Source organism: Chrysemys picta, chromosome 17 (genome assembly GCF_011386835.1).
Source record: "Chrysemys picta bellii isolate R12L10 chromosome 17, ASM1138683v2, whole genome shotgun sequence".
In the NCBI taxonomy this organism is placed as follows: domain Eukaryota; kingdom Metazoa; phylum Chordata; order Testudines; family Emydidae; genus Chrysemys; species Chrysemys picta.
Window position 1 is genome coordinate 3,520,609 of NC_088807.1, and position 16,093 is coordinate 3,536,701.

A 16,093-nucleotide genomic window follows, 5' to 3' on the forward strand; every position below is an offset into this window, starting at 1 on the left:
CACCGCACCAAGAAGCATATGGTAGAGAGGGTGTAAATGTCTCCTTCCCAGGAAGCTGGGCTAAGATCTGGCTCTCGCCCACCCCAGGCGGGCTGGGTCTGAAGCCCCCCTCCAGAGCGCACACGGAGTTTCAGGGCTGGGCCAGGCCCATCGCAAAGGGCACAGGCGCCGGTCCGGCTGTCCCAGTTCAGGATTGTTTCGGCTGGATAGCGCCTAGCCCAGATAGCGGCTGGTCCGTGCCGCCTAGAAGCCAGCGTCGTCTGTGCTAACCCCCCTTGTAGAGAATCCGCTGAAGAGCGTCCACACGCGCAGTTGCACCCAGCTCTGGTGAGTGCAGGACAACCAGCCACGGGTGGAATCACCCAGCGTTTCACCAGGACAAGGGCTAGGCCCCGAGCTCCCAGCACCTGCTGGTCAGCTAGATTAACCGAACCTGAAGAGCCAGGAGGCCTCTGGACAACGGAGCCGACAGCGTCTGCCCCAGTGGAGGGCAGGGGCCAGCAATGGGCTACAGCAGCCTCCCCCCCACCACGCCCGGCCCCCTCCGTGTTGCCATAAGTCAGACATGTGGTCAGGGGCCCAGGGTGAAATCTATTCACAGCCCCCCGTGGAGTTCAAGCCATGCGGCTCTGTACCTAGCCGCAGGCCCCGTCCGCACTGCAAAGGGCTGGCTTAGCGCCGTCGGCCAGGGCTGTGATCGCTGAGCGAGGCAACCCCCCCCCAGCGCAGACGCAGTTATCCCAAAGTTACGCTTTCCCGGGGACAGTTTGTCTTGCTGGGCAGGGCACTAGAATGAGGCAGGCCAGCCCATGCACTCGTTAGCCGGCATCCGTAGGAGTTTTTTGCTGGCCTAATAGCCTGGTGATGGCTCTGCGGGCAAAACACTCCTGGTGTAGACAGACCAGGTCAAATTCAGCCACTGGGTCAGCGAAGCCGGGGCTGGGCCCCGGGGCTCAAGGGGAGCGCGTTTGTGTGTAGACAAGGCCTCGGTTCCTGCAATTTCTCAGTCTCTATGACCTGCATGTTTCACAACGGCGCCGCGGGTCACAGCCTCCCCTTCTAGACAGGAACTGAATTCTTGCGGGGAGAAAATCTGTCTCATGAGTCTGGGTGCAATCAGGGGGCCCTGATCTCTGTCGGGGTTTGTTCAGCACCTGGCTCCATGGAGGCCCTGGACTCCACTGGGGCCAGGAGGTGCTGCCAGGATGGAACTATCCTCATCCTAAAAGGAGAGAGGCCGTTCCCCGACCACCGGGATTATGTTTGGCTTTCAAAGGGAGCCAGATACCACCATGATGGGCCCTGGCTATTGACCTCTTTTGACTAGAATAATTTTTGTAATAACCTACTGTGTCCTCACGGGGTGATTTTTAGCTGTAGGGTTACGGGGGGCGGGGAGGGGAGGAGGGGGGAGTCAGGTTCTGCTGGGTTCTGTCCCCATGCTGGGAGGAGTGTGGGGGTGTATTGGGTTCGAGAGGGGAGCTGGAAGCCAGGACTCCTGGGTTCTGTCCCCGTGCTGGGAGAGGCGTGGGGGTGTATTGGGTTCGAGAGGGGAGCTGGAAGCCAGGACTCCTGGGTTCTGTCCCCGTGCTGGGAGAGGCGTGGGGGTGTATTGGGTTCGAGAGGGGAGCTGGAAGCCAGGACTCCTGGGTTCTGTCCCTGTGCTGGGAGGGGCGTGGGGGTGTATTGGATTCGAGGGGGGAGCTGGAAGCCAGGACTCCTGGGTTCTGTCCCCGTGCTGGGAGGGGCGTGGGGGTGTATTGGGTTCGAGGGGGGAGCTGGAAGCCAGGACTCCTGGGTTCTGTCCCCGTGCTGGGAGGGGCGTGGGGGTGTATTGGGTTCGAGAGGGGAGCTGGAAGCCAGGACTCCTGGGTTCTGTCCCCGTGCTGGGAGGGGCGTGGGGGTGTATTGGGTTCGAGAGGGGAGCTGGAAGCCAGGACTCCTGGGTTCTATTCCCAGCTCTGTCCCTGACTGTGTGACTTGGCGGCTCGGAGAGGAGGAAATGACTTACCCAGTTTCCCTATCTCTGGGGCAATAATACTCCAGCTTGGGGACCCCGTGAGGATAAAGTCACGCCTGGTTGGAGAACTCTGGCTTTGGCTGCAGCTCAGAGCTCCACAGGAACCTACGTGTTCTGGGTGGCAGCCGGAGATACCCTAACATCCTGTTCTGCCCGGGCCGGGCCTCGCGCTCGCCTCCTACCCTGACGCTAGCCAGAGCGAGGGGATCCCCTACTGCTCTGCTGGGGGAGTCACAGCAGGCAGGGTCCTGTAGCCCCTGACACACAGCGGGAGCCTTGAAAGCCCGGGGAATTTCTGACCACCTGAGGCTTTCCCCAGGCTAAGGAAAGCCCCTTTCTTTCCCCAGCAGCACCAGTAGCGCTGAGATCTCTCCCACCACCCTCACGCGCTTTAACACGCCTGGTGGTGTCCTGCCTGCAGGGCCTCGGGGAGATCACAGTCCAAACCCACCTGCTGCAGCACCGAGCCTTCGCTTGAAATTCCATTCCCCCCACTCCAGGGGTCCTGTAGCCCCCACCGCCGCCTCCCCCTATACCCGTGGCCCCCATTTCCCCTCCCCACTAGTAGTAGTGATCTTTTTGGCTGGTTGGGGTCTGGGAAGTGCTGGTCCTGATGGGGGGGGGCGGGAAATGGGCAATGCCCCGACGTAGGGCCCTAATCTTGGCCAGAGTCTGTGCAGCGCCTGGCGCAATGAGGGCCCTGATCTCGGCTGGGGTCCGGGCTGCACCCAGCACACCGGGGCCCCAATCTCGGGGACTTCAGGTGCTACCGTCATGCATGTGATACCCAATATTTTCATCACCTCAGGGAGCGTTTGGATCCTCCCCATGTTCCGGTCATGGCTGTAACGATCTGGGTTCAGGGTGGGAAAGGGGCCCCGCGTCCCAGTGCCTCATGGGGAAGGTGCTGCTGCGTGAGTTGCTCCGGCTCAGCTCCCCCGCTGCCTCCCAGACCGAGGAACTGTTGGGGCCCAGTTGGATTCAAGGCAGCAGGTTTCGGCTCCTTGGCGTGGAGCCCTGCCCACGCCCGCTGTCGGCACCTCGGGAAATCGGTGCCGGGCTGAAGAATTCCAATTTCTTTTCCATGTGAAATTTTGAAAAATTTGGGGGGGTTCCCCCTTAAATTTCCCATGGAAAATTTTGGTGCTTTTTCAACCGCCTTCATTTTCAGTTTCCCCTAAACGTTGTCAGTAACCGCAGCCCTTTGAAACAAAACCCCGAGGATTTCACCGGGAAAGCGCCCTTGTTCCATGACATTAAACCACCGGAAAATCGTCAGCGGGGACGAACAAGGGTCACCTCCATCAAAAAGCCATTTACAGAAAAAACTCCTCCGATGAACCGAACCTCATGGGGCTCTAAGCAGGACTCATGGGCCGTGCCCGGGCTAGACAGCGGGGCTGCTTTAATCATCCTGGGGTAACTTGAGGGTCTGACTGCCCCAGGTGTGGAGGCATAAAGCACTCACACCTTGTTAGCATGAATTACATTACTGTAGTGCCTAGGAGGCCGTTGTGCCAGGCGCTGTACGTTTGTATTGCTATTGGGTGTATTATGGTAGCACCTAGGCGCCAGTCATGGAGCAGACCCCATCATGCCATGCGCTGTATATTATTATCACTATTTATTACGTGTATTATGGTGGCACCTAGGATCCCACTCACGGACACGGACCCCATTATGCCATGTGCTGTATATTATTATCATCACTATTTATTATATGTATTATGGTAGCACCTAGGAGTCACAGACATGGACCCCATTGTGCTAGGCAGGGGATACATTTTTACTGCTATTAGGTGAATTACAGTAGCACCAAGGTGTCCCACTCATGGTCCGGGACCTCACAGAGCTAGGTGCTCCCGTAATACACCTAATAGCAATACAAATGTACAGCGCCTGGCACCTTGGGGCATCTAGGTGCTATCGTAATAGACCTAATAGCAATATCCCAGTGCTGACACCCAGGCCCCTGCCCACCCAGGGGCAAGGCGTCAACCCAGATCACTTCACACCCAGTGAGCTTTCCTAGAGCGGCCTGGAGGATCAGCTCCCTTCGGGGCACTTCCTGTCCCATTCTTCGCTCACCAGAGCGATTCCTGAAGGTGACGACGCAGCTCAAAATCCACCCTCCCCACTGCATGTCTGAGTCCTAGCCCAGATCTAAAAATAGCCAGGCAGATGGCGAGATGGGCCGTGACTGACGAAGGAGGAAACAACCACCCTAGAGCTCGTGGAAAAGAGCTGTGAATCAGGCGGTTGAGGCACCCCGCCCCATAACATCCCGTTTCACCACATTTAGAGTCCGGGCCTCTACCGCATCCCTGCCCACCATGGGGCTCCGCAGCTTGGGCCAGGCACGTCGCAGCCAACAGGACAGCACGCTTGGAAGGTGCTGGGCACTGCTGGGGAGAGTGGCCCAGGGTTAGGATGTGAACCTGGGACTTGAAAGACCCTGGTTCAATTCCTTGCTCTGCCACAGACACCCTATGGGCAAGTCACTTAGCTGCTCTGTGCCTCAGTTTCCCCACCAGTACAATGGGCATAACAGCCCCACCTTACACAGGACAGTGTGAGGGGCTCAGAGATTAGGAGAACAGGGGCCAGGTAAGTACTTCAAATAATAATCTAGTTCTTATATAATAATCCCCAGCTCTAGTGCTTTACAGAGAGGTCAGTTGCCTCATCTGTTTTACATATGGGGAAACTGAGGCACTGGGTGGGGGAAGTAACGTTCCCAAGTTCCTAAGGGCAGTGGTATAGCTGGGGCTAGATCCCAAGATTCCTGATTGTCTAGCACTCTGTCTGCTAAAGGCAGAGGAGTTGGGGCCACCGATGACCCATGCTGCGAGTCTTAGACGGTCGGTGTTTTCCTACAGTCCCAGCTCCTGGAGACCTATTAATTCAATGTATTACGGTAATACCCAGTTGAGATCTGTGTCTGTACCGCGCCTGGCACAGTGGGGCTCTGGGCCATGACTGGGACTCCTAGATGCTACTGTAATACCTATAATAAATAATACAGGCTAAACAGACCAGATAGAAAAAAAGAATTATTCCCATTCTCCACATGGGGAAACTGAGGCACACGTCTGTCTAAAGACTCAAAAAAAACCCAAACAAAAACAGAGCGTCCAGAAAATTAGAACATCCCCCTGAGCGATGTCCTCATCCCTCACCTTGCTTGAGATGTGACTCAACAATTCTCCTTGTTCTCGCGCAATGCATCAATTCTCTTCTTTTTAGGCCTTATCTCTGTGGGGGACCTTGACTGGCATAGGCTAGTCCGGAGTAACCCGACACCGTTTTATAAAGAAGAAAGCAATAGACCAGTGCTTCCCTGGTAGGAGATCAACCCGTTATTCCTCTCCCAATTGTGGTTGGTTCAGAATCGCAGGAAATTCTCTGGTAGCATATTCACAGCCCATGCACCAATAAGCCAAGCTGCAAGGCAGAAGTTCTCCCTACTGGATCCCTTGTCTAGGGATAAGAACATAAGAACGGCCAGACTGGGTCAGACCAAAGGTCCAACTAGCCCAGTGTCAAGTCTTCCAATGCCAGGTGCCCCAGAGGGAATGAACAGAACAAGGAATCATCAAGTGATCCATCCCCTGTTGCCCATTCCAAGCTTCTGGCAAACAGAGGCTAGGGACACCATCCCTGCCCATCTTGGCTAATAGCCACTGATGGACCTATCCTCCATGAACTTATCTAGTTCTTTTTTTGAACCCTGTTATAGTCTTGGCCTTCACAACATCCTGTGGCAAGGAGTTCCACGGGTTGACCGTGCATTGGGTGAAGAAATACTTCCTTTGATAGCATCAAAACGGGTCTGTTTATAGATGTTTAGCAAGCGCTCGAAGAATGTTTTGAGCTATACTTGGAAGTCGGCCTCCTATAGCGATGTCTGTCAGGGGGATGATATTTTTTACCAGTCTAGCTATACTGGTATAGTCTGCTAGTCTGTAGGTGCAGTTATGGGGGATATAGGTGCCTCACACCTGGATAGCTTATTCCTCGTCCCATATAGGAATAGTGCTACGCTCTAGCTGGTGGAGTTGCTTTAACTAGGCCAGAATAGTTCAAACAGGCCAACTTTAAAGCGCAGTGAAGCATTTCAAGAATGGAGCACTCTGTTATTAATAGCCCGAAACCCCGGTGGCACAGTTATAAACAACTTACTAACCCACGGGGTCGAACTGATTGAAAACGCAAATTTTTAACTAAGAAAAATTGGGGAGGAAATGAAAACTGTTTGGTTTCCATAACAAAACTTTCCTAGACTTTTTTTTTTTTTTTCCTTTCAGTTTTTGGCCACCGAAAACTGAGGAGAGGGGACAGTTGGAAGCCAAAAAGATGTTAGTTTTTTTGCCAACGAAACCCCCCAATTTTGTATTTTATTTATTTATTTATTTGGGGGTTTGGCTGATCGAAAAGTGACGTTTTTAAAGGGCCGGAAGCCAAAAGCGTCTTAGGGTTTTCTTCCAAAACCAGAACCAAAACGCCCAAAAGATTTTGAGGGAAAAAGGACAATTTCAGGGAAACAAAAAGTTTCTTCCCCCCAAAAAACCATGTAGGGGTGGAAAAAAAAAATGTGGGAAAGAAGAAACTAGCATGAAAGGTTCATAGACCCACTGTGCTCATCTGGTCTGACCTGGATAACCCAGGTCCTAGGACTTCTCTGAGTGAATCCCTGTTCCAACGAGGTAGCTCTTTTAAAAACCGGGCCAGGTGGTGGGTTTTCTTTTGCCAAAGTGTGTCCCACCCCAGCCCTGATTGCCCCTGGGGATGTCCTGTCCAGCACCGTCACCAACCCCAAACCTGGACGGGTTAGAACTTGCCCTGGGAGATGCCCTTTAGTTGCTCCTTGGGGGCCTTTCCTGGCCTCTTGTCCCCGTGGGAAGGGCTGGCTCAGGCGGGGGAGGGAGAAGGGGGGCAGTAGGGGGCTGGCTCAGGCGGGGGGAGAAGGGGGGCAGTAGGGGGCTGGCTCAGGCGGGGGGAGGGGAGAAGGGGGGCAGTAGGGGGCTGGCTCAGGCGGGGGGGGCAGTAGGGGGCTGGCTCAGGCGGGGGGGGGAGAAGGGGGGCAGTAGGGGGCTGGCTCAGGCCGGGGGGGGGGGGAGAAGGAAATTGACTCGCGCTGGGAATTACCCCCCGCCCGCCCCACTCGGATTTTCCAGCCGCCCCTAGGGCGGAGCCGCCGCTTTAAAACCCGCCCCCGGGCCGGCGCCGGCTCCGCTTTGCGAGTTGCTCCTGGTGCCTGTCGGAGCCGGAGCCGGAGCTGCCGGGGGGACTCGCCCCGCGCCCCGTGCCCTGCGGGGTGACCCCGGCTCCGGAGCGGCCCCGGCCTGGAGGGGAGACGCGGCCGCCGTGATCCGGAGCGCCAGGACCCGGTGAGGGGGGGTCTCTCCGGGGGCGGAGGGGGACCCCAATGGGGAGCAGCAGGGACCCCGGCTGGGGCTGGGGCGAGAGACTGGGGGGTAGAATCTCTAGGGGCGCGGGGACCCCGGCGTGGGGTCTCCTGGGGCGCAGACGGGGGACCCCAGATGAGGTTGGGGTGCAGAAGTTGGAGAGGGGAAGAACCTTCGGGGTGCAGGGACCCCGGGATGGGGGTGGGGTCTCCAGGGGCGCAGGGATGGGGTTTACTGTCTTTCTTTCTCCAGGGGTGCAGGGATCTATTTGTCCCCATTTGAAGAGAAATGCCTGACCCCCTCCACTCCCCCGAGCAGCGGGCTGGGACCGGGACCCTGGGCATATCGGGGTGTGTGGATGCCCCTTGACAGTGGGGTGGGGGAATCGCTTCAGCTGTTGCTGGCTGGATCCCCCTTGAGACGCCTTGTTGGCCCGGGGCAGGGAGAGCCCTTTGGGGGCGTGGGGGTGTAGCCTTGAATCCTGTCCTTAACTCTGGCCCTGAGGCTAAGTGGCTCCTGGCATGGCCAGCCCTTTTTGGGGGGACCTGGGTGGGGGGGTCCCTCCTGCTCCAGGCCGCTTTGAAAGCCAATAACCTGTGGAGCCCATGGCTGCTCCCCATTTCCCTGCGTCTCAGAGTGCCGGGAGGCCGGGTGGGTGGCCAAGCCAAAGGGGAGATCTGGGTGCCCCCTGCCCCCCCGGCTGCAGAGAAAGGAGCTGTGACTTACCAGGGCACAGGCTGGCGAGTAGGGGGTGGCAGGTGGCCCCCATGTCCAAATCCAGCCCCAGCTGCTAGAGACCAGCGGTTATCAAGCCCCGTTTATCTAAAGCATTTTTGATGAACCTCTAACTAAACCAGGGGTGGGCAAACTTTTTGGCCCGAGGGCCACATCTGGGTATGGAAATTGTATGGCGGGCCATGAATGCTCACGAAATTGGGGTTGGGAGTGGAAGCGGGTGTGGGCTCTGGCTGGGGGAGCGGGCTCTGGGGTGGGGCCAGAAATGAGGCGTGCGGGAGAGGGCTCAGGGTGGGGATAGGGGGTTGGGGTGTGGGTGGGGGCATGAGGGCTCTGGCTGACGATGCGGGCTCTGGGGTGCAGGAGGGTAGGACTGAGGGGTTCGGAGGGTGGGAGGGGGATCAGGGCTGGGGCAGGGGGTTGGGGTGATAGAGGGGGTCAGGGGTGCAGGCTCTGGGTGGCACTTACTTCAAGCAACTCCCGGAAGCAGCGGCATGTCCCCCCTCCAGCTCCTACATGGAGGCGCAGCCAGGCGGCTCTGCGCCCTGCCCCATCTGCAGGTGCCATTGGCCGCGGTTGCCGGCCAATGGGAGCTGTGGGGGCAGCACTTGGGGTGGGGGCAGCATATGGAGCCCCCTGGCTGCCCCTATGTATAGGAGCCGGAGGGTGGACACGCCGCTGCTTCCAGGAGCCGCGGCATGTGCAGAGTGGGGCAAGACCCAGACCAGGAGCTCAAGGGTCGGATTAAAACATCTGAAGGGTCGGATGCGGCCCCCGGGCCATAGTTTGCCCACCCCTGAACTAAACCCATTTCTCCAAAGCCAGTGGGTGTGTCCCTCCAGGTTCTGACCCATAGCTTGGTACTGGGAGGGAGAGGGGTGGTGCTCACTTTGTAAGATGGATTATCAAGTCATACAGGATAGTAACGTGTTGGCTTATTACAGCTGGTTCTGCAGCTCTGGGCAGAGGCTACCGGTGAGATGGTGAAGGCGCCGGGATGTCCCGGGCTGCGCCGGCCCTCGGGTTACCTCCCCACGGCTCTGTTCTTCGCGGCACTCTGCGGCTCTGATGCTGGCCTCAGGAGGAAAGGTACTGGCTGGTTCTCACTTTCCAAACCTGCTCGTCTGCCTTTCCCTCCCCACCTGGGTGAAACCTTCCCATCAAAATGTTTTTGATGGAAAATCGGGTATTCAACAATCGGGTATTCGACAATTTTTTGGCAAAAAAAAATCTGCCTCCCCCTGGAAAACTTGGATGTTTTTTTAACTGAAGAACTGAGCACCTGAAAAGCAGAATATTTTCATTTGGCTAGGCTGCTGTGGGACCTCATGGGAGTTGTAGTCTGGGTGTCCCCTGCTCCTGTTCTCCTCTATAGGCCAGTTAGACTACACTTTCCATGATGCAACATGGTGTCCGTTCTTGGACACTGGAGGTGGGGAATTATGGGCGATCCTGGCTGTGGTGTATCATGGGAGTTGTAGTCCGGTCAGGCAGCCCGGCCTATAGAGGAGAATGAGGAGCATGAGGCACGTGAACTACAACTCCCATGAGGTGCTGCAGTAGCATTTCCGAATTGAAATATTTGGGTGCTTGAATCAAAAATGTCCAAGTGGAAAAACCTATTTCCTGACCGTCTCTGCAGCCTGCCCCATAGCTCCTGCCTTGGTCCCCAATGCCGCAGCTCTAGGAATAGGGGGGTGAGAGCTGGGCTGGCCGCTGGTTGGTCTCCCACCCCTCCCGCCGTAGATCGAGCCAACCCCGTAGCTAAGATGCCAGTAGCTGGCTGAAGTTAGGTGCAACGGCTGGTGCTGGGGGGAGCTCTCGGGAGAGAGCTTGATGGAGATGAGGAACGTAAAAGCCCAGACAGCTTCGCCGTGGGTTTGCGGGCAGCGGGCATTTCGTGGTTGGTGAGTCGCTACTTCTCCATCCCTTCCATGGAACCAGGAAGCCCCCTGCCATGCTGGTCTTGTGGCCAGCCCGAATCAGGCTGAAATCTGGAGCAAAGCTGGGGCGGGCGGGCGTCCTTCCCAGAGCAGCCAGACGCCGCAGGGAGCGGCATGGGGGACTCGGCGCCTCCGGATCTAACCTCTCTCTGCCCTGGGGGAAATTTGGGGTGAGGGGAGACGATCCAAGGGCAAGAGGGAGGAAAAAGAAGGGGCTGGAAGCATGCTGGGGTCCGGAGGGAGGGGAGAGAGAAACCAGCACGCTGCCCTTTGCCATCCCTGCGAGATAAGATATCCCCATCCTAGAGAGGTCATAGATCACCAGTGACTCTGCTGGGGAGAGATGCCCCATCCCTTTGCTCTAACCCGCTGGACCTCCCCTCCTCGCCCCTCCCAGAGCTGGGGAGAGAACCCAGGAGTTCTGGCATCCAGCAACCCCCCTACTCTAGCCACTAGTCCGCATCATGCTTCACTGCCTTCTTACCCCACTGAGGGGCTCCTGGTCCCCCTTGCCCCATTTTAACCCTCGATGTGCCTGTTCGTCCCTTCCAGATTGCCAGTTCCCGGACCCTTCCGATCACACTACCTACAGGTGCGCGTCCCCGGCGTGCAAGCTATCTCTGGGCAGCGGCGCGTTTAAGGCTGGCTCCATGGTGCAGCATTTCTGCGAAGCCGGCTACACCCTGGCCGGCCACCCTGGGGTCTCTGTCTGCAAGGGCGGCCAGTGGAGCGTGCTGAAGCCGGTCGTCTGCAAGCCCCTGGAAGGTCAGTGCGTGCCCAGCCCGGCTGTCCCTCTCCTGCTGCGATGGGCAAGGACCTCTGCCAGAGACGTGGCACCTACTGGACCCCTGCTGCAGCTCGCAGGGCCTGTTTGCCCAGCCCGGCAGCAGCGGCGAGTGTAGGCAGATGTGGTGCTGCCCTGGTGCTGAGAAATGGGTGCTGGGGGAAATGCAACCTCTGTGCCGCTTACGTCCTCATCTGTATTATCATTGTATATTGCAGTCGCACCTAGGAGCTGCCATCCATGCCCCTGGCTCCCATTGCGCCAGGCGCTGTACGTTTTTATTGCTATTAAGTATATTACGGTAGCGTGTGGGTGCCCCAGTCATAGACCACACTGTGCCAGGCGCTGTACAGTATGATTGCTATTAGATGTATTACGGTAGCACCTAGGCCCCCAAGTCATGGCCCAGGTCTCCATTGCACCCGGCGCTGTACGTATTTACTGCTATTAGGTGTATTACGGTAGCGTGTGGGTGCCCCAGTCATAGACCACATTGTTCCAGGCACTGTACAGTTTGATTGCTATTAGGTGCATTATGGTAGCACCTCGGACCCCACATGGCCCAGGTCCCCATTGTGCCAGGCGCTGTACAGACACCGAACAAAAAGAGGGCCCGACAAAGCCTAAAATCCAGGTATTAGCCCCATTCTGCAGCTGGGGACTGGAGGCCCAGGTTTACCAAGGTCCTTCGATGCCCGACTCCCGTGTAAAATCTGAGCCTTAGAGTGACTCGCCCCAGGCCAGCACCCTCCCCACCGTGTCCCGTCTCTGAACCCCGGGCCGACGGGCGCTAACCAGAGCTGTGGATTCATTCAGGCTCCGGCAGGAGCTCTGGCTCCCGGGCCCACCACCTCCCTAGGCGTCAGAGCCTGAGCCGTTATGTCTACACGGCTGCATTTAGCGCCGGAGCTCCAGGCCGGGTGGGAGTGGGGTTCTGAGACAGGCTGGGTAGACGGACCCACCCAGGCGCTTGCCAGCGGTCGCTCCCAGGCACGCCTTTGCCTTCACTCAGGAAACTGCGTCCCGCAGCGCGTGGGCGTCTCCCTGTGGCCGGGCTGCGTTTCCTCTCCGTTACGCTCCTCTTCTGGGGGGGGGTGGGGATGTGTGAAGCTGCTGGTGGAAACTTCCTCCTGCTCCGCGACCGGGGTACGCAGCCCGTGTGACACCTGCTGGGTGGGGGGGAGGCGGGATGGTGGACGCACAGAGGAGACCCCCAGCCATCATGGCCCCATCTGCCCCTGAGCTGTTCCCTCGCCCCCTGCCCTCGCTGGCATCCCCATCTCTGTTCCAGGAGGGATGCTGGCACCCACAGAAATTGGGGTGTGCTGTCCCCGCTCCAGACCACTAACCTATTAACTAAAGAGAGGCTGCGTGGCCTAGTGGATAGAGCACTGCGACGCGGGAGACCTGGTTTCTGTTCCCTTGGCCAGCTGGATGACCTTGGACAAGTCACCGCATCGCCCTGTGCCTCAGTTTCCCCACCCACCCTTTGCCTATTTAGACTGAGCTGTGAGAGACCGGTAAGGGGGGGCGGGCAGTGTCCCTGGGTCTGGGCGGCGCCTGGCACAAGAGGGGGACCCCCATCTTGGCTGGATTCTGTGCAACCAAGGTCCCCCAGATCTTGGTGTTGCCAGGTGCGGTGGGATTTCCCTCTATAGAGGCACCTGCCTTCCTGGCACCTGAGAGCCATCTAGGGCCTGGAGGGTGCATGTCTCCCATCTGGGTTTCGAGTCCCTCTGGCTGCTTGTTGTTTAATGCATCCCCTTGGGGGTCGGGCTCGAGTTTGGGGGGGCTGGTACCGGAGATCTGGCCGCCTTGAGCTGCAGGTGGCTGTGAAATGTCCCAGCTGCTGTGTGTGACCCGCTGACCTTCTCCTCCCCCCCAGGATCCCCGGTGCCTCACCCCGGCTCGGTCATCACTGTCTCCTCCATCCCCATGGTGGCTGCGGCCTCGGTGACGGCATCCGCCCTGCTGCTGGTGGCCATGGTGTGTGTCCTGGTGGGGCCGAAACCCTGCAGCCACAGGTGCTGGAGGTGAGCTCCGCCGCCTTACTGGGGTGTGGGGGGGGGTTCCCCGGCTGCAGCAACGATGCTGGGGGGGCAGGTGCAAGCCTGTGCTCCCTTCTCCCATGGGTTGATGCTCCCCCAGGGGTCCAGCCCCCATCCTCTGTCTCTCCCCTTCCTACCCAGCCCCTCGGGACGCGTGGGTCTGACTCGCCCTCGGGCCTCGACTCATCTTGGCCCGTTCAGTCCGTGTGACCCCGAGGCGGGACTAGGGGGCACCACGCTGCAGGGGACGGGGCTGCGCAGAGGGTGCTGGGGAAACTGACGCCCACCGAGAAGGGAAGTGACTTGCGCAGGGTCAGTGACAGGACCAGGGCTCTCAGCTCCCCTGCGCTAACCACTAGCCCCCACACTCCTCCCAGAGCCAGGGAGAGAACCCAGGCGTCCTGGCTCCCAGCCCCCCCCGCGCTACCCACTAGCCCCCGCACTCCTCCCAGAGCCAGGGAGAGAACCCAGGCGTCCTGGCTCCTAGCCCGTGCTCTAACCACTAGACCCCTTGCACCCTACCCCCACTACTTCCTATTGTCATGGCAGTCCTACCCCCCCTTGCAGTGGGGCCCCAGCGGGGGGGGGAGAAGGGTCTGGGGCCCTGGGGCGCAGCTGTGAACTTGACGAGGTCTCCCCGTCCCTGAGCAGGTGGTACGAGCCCATGGAGGAGTCCGAGGTGAGCACCGTCGACAGCTGCCCAGTGCCGCTCCCGTCTTACGAGGAGGCCGTCTATGGCTCCCAGGGGTGCCCCGTGCCGCCCGCTCCCCCCACGCCGACGCCCCTCATCCTCTCCAGGGGCCTGGCCCCCCCATCGGAAACAGCCGAGCCCTGTTGGAGTCCGGAGGCCGCCACCCCGCCCCCTTCCTACCAGGAGAGCCAAGCGGCAGCTGCGGGCGGCTCCGGCCTGGCCCGGCCCACGGTGCCCCCTGCCTGGTTCCTGTTCCCCGGGGCTGCAAAGGACCCGCGCAGGTAGCCGGGGGACTGGGGGTCCCCGGCAGGGCCCCGACACTACAGCAGAGACGCCTCATTTGAAGCACATGCAGCCTGCTCCATCTTTTAACTTGCTGGGTGGGGGGGGAGAGGACCATTCCCCCCCTCCCCAGTTACTCAGCATCTCGTGAAGCTGATGGGACCGAAGCAGCCCCCCTCGGAGGGGCGTGTGCAGCCTTCCGCCTGGATGGGGGCCCCCGGGGCTGAGGGACCGGCCTTCTGCCCCCCCCCAAGCTAACGGCTCTGTCTCCGAGGGGCCGACCTTTGCCAGCCGGCTGGTAGCCGCCGGCTCAGCGTGTCCTGACCTCTCTGCACTGCCGCCCCGTGGGATCCCACTTTTCCCTGCCCCCCCCCCCCCCCCCCCCACCGGGGTGTCAGTTCCCAGCAGAGCCGTCAAGGGTTAACTCAGGGAACGGCTGCCACCTCCCTCCAGCTGTGAGGATGGGGGGGGGGGGGCAGATTTCTCCCCCCCCCCCCCCCCCCCCCGGGTTCCTAATGCTCTGGTGGACATCCCCTGGGCTTCTTCCATTCTTGGGGGGGCCTCCTCTGTGGTCAGCAACCTCCCCCCACCCCCCAAAAAGAGACCCTGCTCCCCCCAGCTTTCCTGTGCTCCCCTCACCCCCCCCCGCCACCGTCCGTGGGTCCCTGCTGCCCCCTGCTGGAAGGAAGGAGCCCTGCCCTGTGTGTGTGTCTGGGTCCCCATCCATGACCTTACTGGAGGGGGTGAGCCCTGCCCCCCCTCCCATGTCCGTCTGTCCAGCTCCATGCACTTTGTGTGTGTGTGTGTGTGTGGGGGGGGGGGATTAAAACAACCCAGGCTGCTGTATCCCTGGGCCATACTGATGCCCACCCAGGTCGCAGGTGCTGCTCCATGGCACCGGGGCTGGCAGGCAGGGGCAGTTGCACCCACATCCCAGCTGGGGGTGCCGTAGCTGCACCCTGCCTCCCTAGCGCTCCCCTGGGCGGGTGGCTCTTGTCTCCTTCCCCCTCCCTGTCCCTGCCCTTCCCACCCCCATCACCCGCGCTCCCTGGCTTGGCTACAGGGGGGTGAGCTGGCACCCCTGGTGGGGGGAGCAGAGGGTGGGGGGAAGCGGCTGCAGGTTTGAATCCCGGCTGCCCCCAGGCCCATCCCGCACAACAACCGCTGGGTCCTTGGCGGGTGCTGGGCAGGGGTGAATCTTGGGCTATTCCTCGACGGGGGGCCTGGCTTCCTGTCTCCGCCCCCCCCCCCCGCCCTCCTCTCCCCCTCGTCACATGTCACAAGGGGGCTTGTGGCTGCAAGTGTCCAGTGGCCCAGGGGCCAGGTAACCCCACGAAGCTCCTGTTAAAGCCGGGTCAGGTGCTAGGGCTGACGTGCCAACACATGGGCACAAACACACGCGCGCGCCTGCCCGCCACGGGGCTGGTTTTGCACAAGCTTGATTGTTCTAGGTTGGTATTTAATGACTCTGGGTTTGTTTTTCTTTGCTTTGATGTATTTAATGGGGGGGAGTATTTCTCAACACCCCCCCCCAATTTGTGCACCCCTCCCCCCACCCATCTGTGATGCTGGGGGGTGGGGGGGTTGTGTCCTGGGGGCTGTGAAGGAGCCGAGGTGCTAATTAAAACACTCACCCCGCCTGCCCCTTGTCTCCCATGTCTGGTTTTGTGCAGGGGAGGGGCCGAGTGTTAGAACTAGGAGTGTGGGGGGTATAAGCCCCCATTTGTCCTTCTGATCGCCCCCCCCGCCTTGTCCCCCTATACTCCCAAAGGCTGTTGAGTGCACCCCTCCCCCCCCGTTGGCCTTGGCGGCGGGAGGCAGGTGCTTGAAGTTCGGCGGGAGGGATGTGTGTGGGGGGGCCTTGACTTGGCCTCCTGCCTGGTTGTATGTGCCAGAGGCTCAGAGAGGCAGGGCGTCCCCTCTCTGCCACCCCCCCAATTCCAGTCAGAGCCGGTGGGAACTACAGCCCTTAATCCGGGCTGGCCGAGACCCCTGCTAGGCCTGTCACCCCTTCCCTGGTTCCGGCCCCCCTGCTGGGGAACAATGGGGCTCCCAGCTCGATTCCCCCAGCCCCACCTGCCCCCCTTTTGTGGTGGGACAGGGCCCTCAGGCCTTCCCCCCCCCCCCCGCTTGGGAGGAGGGGCAAGTCCCCTGTGCTTAGCGTTAGCCCTTTGATTTCATC

The 16,093-nt window shown here is 59.7% G+C and overlaps 1 protein-coding gene across 2 annotated transcripts; it reads left to right on the forward strand.

Annotated features, from left to right (window-relative positions):
• Positions 1-7,235: 7,235 nt before the first annotated feature.
• LOC112060276 (sushi domain-containing protein 6-like) lies at positions 7,236-15,554 on the forward strand. Of its 2 annotated transcripts, none has more exons than XM_065570886.1 (5): positions 7,236-7,410; positions 9,108-9,252; positions 10,659-10,871; positions 12,776-12,914; positions 13,590-15,554. In XM_065570886.1, the coding sequence occupies exons 2-5, from the start codon at positions 9,144-9,146 to the stop codon at positions 13,912-13,914; spliced, it is 786 nt and encodes a 261-aa protein (XP_065426958.1). In that variant the 5' UTR covers positions 7,236-7,410; positions 9,108-9,143; the 3' UTR covers positions 13,915-15,554. The 2 variants fall into 2 exon arrangements, with proteins under 2 accessions (XP_065426958.1, XP_065426957.1); XM_065570885.1 differs by having other exon boundaries at positions 7,239-7,410; positions 12,776-12,923.
• The last annotated feature ends 539 nt before the right edge of the window (positions 15,555-16,093 follow it).

What these genes read in the sequence shown, in the direction of transcription:
- LOC112060276 (XM_065570885.1), top strand. Translation starts at nt 9,144, where the DNA reads ATGGTGAAGGCGCCGGGATGTCCCGGGCTGCGCCGGCCCTCGGGTTAC. An exon ending in TGCTGGCCTCAGGAGGAAAG is followed by an intron (nt 9,253 to 10,658) that starts GTACTGGCTGGT and finishes CGTCCCTTCCAG; the next exon opens with ATTGCCAGTTCCCGGACCCT. An exon ending in CGTCTGCAAGCCCCTGGAAG is followed by an intron (nt 10,872 to 12,775) that starts GTCAGTGCGTGC and finishes CCTCCCCCCCAG; the next exon opens with GATCCCCGGTGCCTCACCCC.